Source organism: Bombus affinis, chromosome 14 (assembly GCF_024516045.1).
Source record: "Bombus affinis isolate iyBomAffi1 chromosome 14, iyBomAffi1.2, whole genome shotgun sequence".
Taxonomy (NCBI): domain Eukaryota; kingdom Metazoa; phylum Arthropoda; class Insecta; order Hymenoptera; family Apidae; genus Bombus; species Bombus affinis.
The window spans coordinates 3,068,982-3,077,192 of NC_066357.1; the positions used below are offsets into that span (position 1 = coordinate 3,068,982).

Here is an 8,211-nt window from a genome sequence, read left to right on the forward strand (position 1 = left end):
TATCTTGTCTCCATCTGTCATTCTCACCCTAATCATAAAAGAAAAAGAGAAATGGGCGAATTTGATCACTTTCCTTTTTATTATTTGCCTACGCGATGAGAATCGATCAAAGTGGGTGCTTAATGACCGAGAAAGTGGAAAAAGTTACTTTGGCATTCAGTGATCGTTCAGGTAGATCCGCTGGAAATCGAGTATCGTGGGAGTAATTAAATCAATCGATTCGAACAGCAAAGTCTGAGATTGTTCACGACATAGTAAAAGTAGATATTGTTCTTGCCAAAATCGATTTATGAAGCTAAGTAGAATTAGTTCTTCATTTCCGTTCTAAATAGTTGCGCGAATTTCAGAGTGCATTTCATTAAAATAAACCCGTGTTCCATGATTCCATATCGACCAGGGCTCTGCGTGGACAAGAAGCCAAAAGGGAACGTAAACGGGGAAAATACAGGTCGTGAGCGTGGAAATTCACTAAGGAAAAATTAGAGTGGTCGAAGAGTCGGAAAGGTGACATCGATGGCACTACAACGTCCTGAATGCTTATGCAAACTCGACCCAAAATTCCAATTACCGGTTCATTGTTACGAGCAGAAGGAAGTCGGCAAGGCGGACAAAAGTGTCTTGTCACAACCCCACGCGCACATTCTCGCACGAGAAACTCGCACGCAACGCGCATCTCTAATGTGATTAGAGCAACTCCTTTATCAAATCTGATAGTACACGTGATTTAATGGAGACATTAAAGAGTAAAATGTACGCATCAATGTTCATTAAACTTCATTAAACATCATAATCCAAATAAATCAAATAAATATACTTCTCAAAAGCTAGTTTTAGAAAATAAACGAAGCGAAGAAGATTTGCGTCTATAAATATTATTCGTAGATCCCATTTTTTATTATATTTAAGATATTTCGTGGATTTTATAAATTCTAATGAAATTGGAAACTTTATAAGGTTATCCTATATGAAATAAAGATTAATATGTAATAAAATAAAAATTTTATCGTTCAGGTATGCCTAATTTTCAAAGATTGATTCAAAGGGTAGATATCTTGTCGTCATTCGAAACGGGGTGGGGAGCACTCAAGTGTTGATGAAACAGACGTGTGGAAAGTACCGTGTTCGTGGTATGAATGAACGATCGATTCAATGCCAATGTTACGGTGGCATTGGTGCCAAGGATGAAGGGTCTTCTGTTCTTACTGGCTTGCGCACGCCACTTCCGCTTTGCTAGCTAAAACGATGCTGTATGATAGCAGGCCAAATATTTGAAAGTTTCGCCCAGCTTAATGCGTGAGTGGATTTTTTTATGAATACATGATCGAGGTTAATGAAATGATAGATATTTTGATCAATTTGGTATGAATGTCAAGCGAACCCTCAATTCTGACATAGAGTAATATCAGCTGTACAATTTCTACATTAATAGCAGAAGTTTTAAAAACTAATCATAGATACAATATTTATTAACCGAAATCGTAATATGGTAAAGTTACCTTTCTCATGTCTTATTTTCCATTTCAACCCTAAGGTATAAATACCAAATGTAATGTATACCAAATCAATATTAAACTTGATCTCACAATTGAGAGTAGATTACAAAATAGTGCACAGAACACGTACAGCTAATAGTTAACAAAATTCTTTTTACTGGGAATCAACGTAACACTTGTCGTTATCGTGAGGCATAATCGCGTGTCTTTAACGTAGCACGCGACCCTCCTGACAGATATCGGTCGCGGCGAAGCTTTCTTTCGGCTTTGCTGATCTTGCACAATCCCATATTCCCGTCACGATCACGTCGAGGCCTCGATAATCGAACACCATACTGAACGAAAAGAAAATTCGTGGCCGGATGAAAGTGGGGGCGTCGTGTATGTCGGATGCTCCGCTACGCGACGAACGTCCGACGATTCGACGACGGGGGCTCCGTATAAATAGCCTGATGCCCAACCCATTGGCATCAGTCGTCGTGCAATCGTCCTCAAGACCTTCTTCAGGGTATCACGAGTTCTCGTCTCCACATTAGGAAAATCATGAAGCTGTTTGTGTTGTGCGCCATGTTGGCCCTGGCGGCCGCTCAACCCGCGAAGAACGACCTCTGGAAGGGTAGTGGTATAGACCAGATGGTTGATCAGACGAAAATCGAGTGCTCTCAAAAGAACGACGAGGTTTCCTGCATGAAATTCAAGGTCTTAAATCTCCTGGACCAGATCTTCCGCAAAGACAGCTTCAAGGCAAGTGTCTGCTAACTCGTTCCAACCCGATTATGCAAGCAACCGTCTTTCCATTCTCTCTTTACTTTTATCACCTTATCCACAACCAGTTACCACAGTGGTTGTGACCCAATCACTTTTACGGTTTGGTAGTTTCAGAAAGTGAAATGGCGTTGCATGATTCCGTTTAACCCGGTTTGAACCCAATGCTCACGAAAGTAGATTCACTTTCCTCTTTGTCGGTCGCAGGTCTCTGAAACCGTGGAGGTGACTCGCAACTCGTACCCCGTCGAAGAAGTATCCGCTCGCAGCGAGGGCTCTTTCCTGGACAATGTGCAGACCTACCTGACCTCTCACGACGTGACCTTTAAGCTGCCTATGGACTCGTCCGTGAAGGTGAGCGCCAGGGACATTGACGACGATCAGCTCACCTTCAACGTCAAGTTTGGCCAGGGTCGTGCCGTCGAAGAGGCTCGCAAGTCCAAGTTGAAGAAGGTCGTCATCCCCATCCTGGTGTTCGTCTTGCTCAAGGCCATGACTCTCATCCCCCTAGCCATCGGTGTCCTTGGTCTTAAAGCCTGGAACGCTCTTCAACTTTCATTCTTCAGCTTCATCGTCTCCGTCGGTATGGCGATCTTCCAGCTGTGCAAGAAAATTGCCGCTGACGGTCATGCAGCTCCATTGACCGCTCACGGACCGTGGGAGTACCAAGCTCAATATAGATCATTCCAAGACGACGAACAACCATTGGCGTCGTTTGCACAAAACCTCGCGTATTCTGGACACGCGCAATCGTAAAACACTCATCCGTACATCTTGTTTACTGTCGCGACTTTTGTAAAATACCTGTCTTCCACCTCTCCTCTATACTCTTTATTTAATAAATTATTATTGCAATTTACTCGGCCTGTTTCACTTTCTCTTTATATAGACTCCTATACTGCAATAATAACTTCATAATCCTTATGAAGCATGTACTTAATGTGTATAAGTAGTGGATAATAACAGGATGAAATCTGTTAGAGAAAATTATTTATAAGGATTGAGAGGAGTATTTCAGATTAAAATTAGCAATCTGAATCTGAAGTAAAAGTAATAGAAAGTTTTTCATAATAAATGTTACTACCTACGAAATAATTCACAGAAGGTGATAATCTAGATTATCGTTGTAATAATATGTAGCCTTAGGTTTCGATCACATTACAATGATGTCTTTGTAGGATCTAATATAACCGTGTTACAGTAAGAATGTACCTGTTATTACTATCATTATCCTAATAGCCCTGGAACCCAATCTTGAAAACAAAAAGACATCGACGAAGATTCAAAACGATTCATTAAATGATATTATTAAATTGCCCCGTGTCTCATCTAACACGCAAGAAATCAGATCTTCGTTCACGGTAATGCGTGAAACTATTTCAAGCAACGTTTATCGCATCATGAACGTAAATGGCCCATTAACGGTGTAGCTTATTTCATAGCTTAACGGCATGAATGGCGATGGAACTTCTCCTCTCTAATTGATACGATCCATCCTTGTCGACGATTAATTATAAAAACACGATATAAAATTATTGTTAAGTAGAGTCAGACGCAGTCCGGTTTTGCAAGGAGATTATGCCCGATAATAATCAGACGCAGCTACTTCGCTCGGCTTGGAAATCATCGCTTTGTTCCGCACATGTGTTGCTATAAAATGGAAATCCAGTTTCGTCTTTGCAGTGACCTTCCAGCACCTTGTGCTTTCCTTTTTCTTTAAACCTTAAACATCGTTTATTCGAAACTACGTTTTCCGATTATGTCGTTATCGTAGTAAATGATACGCAATTATCACACTGAACTGCAACATTTCACTCAACGATTTACAGCATTTTAAAGTTATACACATTTCTTTCAGGCCACTAAAGCGTCAATTTTTTAATCATCTTAGGAGTGGCAGTTGATATTTTATGATTGAAGCTTTAAATCGGATTCAATAGTTTAACATATCTCTTGCAAGTAAATCTCGTACGCACAGTTGAAATTATAAGGTTCCATCTTTACGTCGTTTGAAATATCGACCAAAACTTGACATAGAATTTTTTAACTGATATATAAAACTTAGCTTAATTGGTACATTTTTAAAATTACGTAGATTTTTCTGCAAATGAATCTTATACGTATAGCGAGAAGAATCTACGAGTTTTAATTCTGAAATTGTGTGAAATATAAAATAAAGTTTATTTAAAAAAACTAAACTTTGTGAAATAATCTTTTCACATATACAAAACTTCCCTAAAAAATATAGTCACTTTCATTAATATTCGGACATTATTTAAAACAGAATATCTTTCTTAAAATTTGACTACACGATGAGTTTTTTTTTTCTTTGAAAGATCAGTTAGAAGAATTAATTTACTAGATGTGGAAAAAGATTCTAAGGAAGTTAAAGTTTGTCAGAATTTTGAAAAATGTAGCGAAAGTCACTTCCTTCATTTTTTTTATGAAAATTTAAATACGTTTGTAAATTCATGTAAGTTATATGCGTGTACAATATATCATCGAAACCTGTAAACGTTGCTATGAGCTACAAACGGTTAAGGCTAGGGATCGCAGTTTTTCATAACTTTCAACCTACAATTGTAATAAATATCTTAAAATTGTTAGTCCCTTTCGGTGCCTATCGCTTGTTTTTGTCAATCAATCGATCCCGATGAAATTTTTAATATGTATGCAACTGACAAAAATCTACGAAACGTATTGCTTGAATTTTCAGTAATTTTTTTCCAGTTCTGACCAATTGCAGTTTTTTCAAAATCTTTCCTACACGACATTTAATAAACTGATTCTTCTAAGTTCTTAAAAAAACTTAAGTCGTTTGGTCCAGTATTAAAAAAGTTATACCGTTTTAAAGAGTTCAAATATTAATGAAAGTAATTGTACACATAAATAATAATATAACCAGTTCACCTTATGAAATGCCCTATAACAGTAACACCAGCCAAGAAACCTGCATACCACCGACTTATTGAAATAGCACAATCTATTAAAACCCAGCAAACATTCCATCGATCCATATATGATCGTGTCAAACGATCAAAAATCGTCGGTGGAAACTAAAACGTTCCCGTTCACCGGCCATCTGTCGACGTACAACGAGAACGGTTATCCGTTGTCCAAAGCGTGTGTTCTTTACAGATCATAGAAGGCATAGAGATCGCGTGCCTGCGAGTGGGGCGTTAGAAACGACATCCAAGTTGAGGAGAGCACGAATCGGCGGTGAACGCGGGACAAGTTCCGTTTCCCGTGTGGCGAGGCGTCGCGCATGCCATCGTGTACGCGATACGCGACGCTACATACGTATACGCGGTCGTAAACGCGTCGGGACGCGTGCACGCACGTACTTAAGGAGGAGAGAGAGGGGTGTAGAGGAGAAGCCGCTCTATGTGCCAGTGAAATTTGAATAATTTTCCTTCGATCGTCGATTCCCGGCATGCGCGACCGAATAACATAGATTCGCAGGGGGCAAATTAAATAAAAGGGGCGGGCCACTCCTCTGCCAGTCGCAGTTCGATCGGCGATCGCTCGCTCGCACACATACGGGTGGACGATCGATCGTTTCGCGTTTTGTTCGAGAAACAAAGTGTAGAAATCGTGCAGCGAAGATCACTTTGGGATAACTAATTCCAGGGATAATCAAAGGATCAACATGAGGATTTTCGTAGCGACAGTAGCAGTTGTGTTGATGGCAGGAAGCTGCCTAGCCAGTCAAGATTTCCTCTCCAAGTCTCTCAACGAGTGCATCGCCGCGGACTCTTGGATGTCTTGCCTGAAGCAAGAGGTGCTTGGATATTTAGATGGAAAACTCGGGACTAGCACGGAAGCCAGGTCTTTGGATACAGTGGACGAAGCTATCGTTGCGAGGACTTTCAAGTATCTGAAGAGTTTTGACTATGGAATTGATTTACCCTTCGTGGATGCTAGCCTCAAGTACAGACCCAGCAGAAGTTTGGCTGATTTGGATATCGAATTCAAAGGAAACGAAGTTGCTACCAGTCAAGCTAGGGGAATGTTAAAGAAGAAGCTGCTGTTGCCATTCCTGTTGTTGTTGAAACTGAAATTGAAGGCTTTGATGCCTATCTTCGTTGCTATCATTGGTTTGAAAGCATTGAAGGCTTTAGTGCTCTCGAAACTCGCGATCCTCCTAGTCGTTGGATTCATCGCTGTGCAATTCTTTAAGAAGGGTGGAATGATGATGCCAATGGGTATGTATTGCGACTATAATCAGATAGATTCCATTAAGTATCGAGAAAACCGAAATTGTATTCAATATCATTACAATGCGAAGAACAATTTTCGACGAAAAAGATGAGAACAGCGAAACTTACTGTTACAGGAATGTCGATGGAACCAGCTGCTTCACCGGCGTACGGAGCTCCACCTATGCCCTCGACCACGTCGAGCTACGATCCAGCGAACACATGGGACGGAAATGGACCGTATTCCCGCGTCTGGACGCCGACCAACGGTGTGGAAGCCCAGAATCTCGCATATTCCTATTACTCGCCAGGCAGCGGATCGAATTCGTATTCTTCTTCCTCGTCCTCCTCGGCCTCCTCGTCGTCAGTCAATTCCGGTAGCTCGTCAGGAAACTATTAGATCACGGTTACAAAAATGCGTCGATTGCCACCGGCGCCACGATTCATTCTCTGATTAACTCATATTCTTAACGACGGATCGATCGTACGATCGAGAGACCAAAGAGACGCACGCCAAATAACCACCAGAACCACAATGGATGATCGTCGATCGATGCAAATTTGGGCTACACGACCGATCGATCGAAGATTGTCGATCATTCTGCCACACAGAGCGGAAGAAAAGTTCTATTATCTCGTCGTGCGAACAATCAAATTATTTATGACTGCTTTGAGATCAAAGTTGATAAATTAGAAATTGATAGTTTAGAGACGAGAGAATGGAACATTAGGACCGTTCATTCAACAACACGTGTACGCGGTAAAATGTAACTGATTCGGTAAGAAATTGATAGGATAAAGAGACGAGCACCTGGCTCGATTGACGACGAGTCGAAGAGGTAGAATTTCGAGGCTGGCTTAAGAGTTTTTCATTTTTTAACAATCGCCAGGACGTTGTTGTATTTTATTTATTACTCGCGCGACACGATTATTTATTATCCCCTCGCATTTGTTAATAAAGACATGTGAATAACAAAGTATGATTTCCTCTTTTTTACACACTTTTCCTTAGTGAATAATTGTATTCATAGAAATTTTGTTCCAAGAGAAGGATTAATAAAATTTCGTGTATGTGACGTGCAGTCTAATGTGCTTTCTCCGTTAATTAAAGTAAAATAATTCTGACCGCGTAGGGAGTATAAGCGCCAGAAAGTGCCATACTCCATAAATTACTGTAAGGCAGGTAATCTTAGAAGACAGTTTAACCAAAAAATCATTAAACACATAAGCAAGCATAATTTATTTCTTCCCAGTCTTTGTCATTTCTAATAAATTTTTACCAAATTGATATGAATAAACATTTTTATTTTTTAAAATCTGGTGAAGGAGATACAAAAAACACAGTATGAATATCGGAATAACAAAAAATTATAAACATTAACAAGATAAAACCAAAAGTTTTCACGAAAAGAATTATTCTATTTCATATAAAAAAGAAATAATTGATTATTATTTCCAAACATTAATTAATTTCGTATCTTCAAACCGAGTATGTAAATCTACTGAGCAGTACTATGTACATAGTTGCGTTTCGAAATCATATATACAGGATATTCGGCTACAGATGTCAGGAAATTTAAGGGGTGGTATTTGAAGCCGAAATAAGAATAAATCATGAATCAAGAAGACGAAAATCAACAATAACATGATTGCCTTTTCGGCTCTGTTTCTTCGTTATTGACAATTAAAAATCGGCCAAAATATCCCTGCATGTGAGCAAACCTCCTTACACGAACAAAAGAAGGTCAGCCTAA

At 39.7% G+C, this 8,211-nt stretch overlaps 2 protein-coding genes across 2 annotated transcripts; both read left to right on the forward strand.

The window, feature by feature from the left end:
- The first annotated feature begins 1,925 nt into the window (after nt 1-1,925).
- On the forward strand, nt 1,926-3,117 carry LOC126924419 (uncharacterized). Its single transcript, XM_050738873.1, has 2 exons — nt 1,926-2,237; nt 2,466-3,117. Exons 1-2 carry the CDS (start codon nt 2,037-2,039, stop codon nt 3,012-3,014), a joined length of 750 nt encoding a protein of 249 aa, XP_050594830.1. The 5' UTR covers nt 1,926-2,036; the 3' UTR covers nt 3,015-3,117.
- Nucleotides 3,118-5,725: 2,608 nt separating this feature from the next.
- Nucleotides 5,726-7,434, forward strand: LOC126924413 (uncharacterized). Its single transcript, XM_050738865.1, has 2 exons — nt 5,726-6,463; nt 6,595-7,434. The coding sequence occupies exons 1-2, from the start codon at nt 5,908-5,910 to the stop codon at nt 6,855-6,857; spliced, it is 819 nt and encodes a 272-aa protein (XP_050594822.1). The 5' UTR covers nt 5,726-5,907; the 3' UTR covers nt 6,858-7,434.
- The last annotated feature ends 777 nt before the right edge of the window (nt 7,435-8,211 follow it).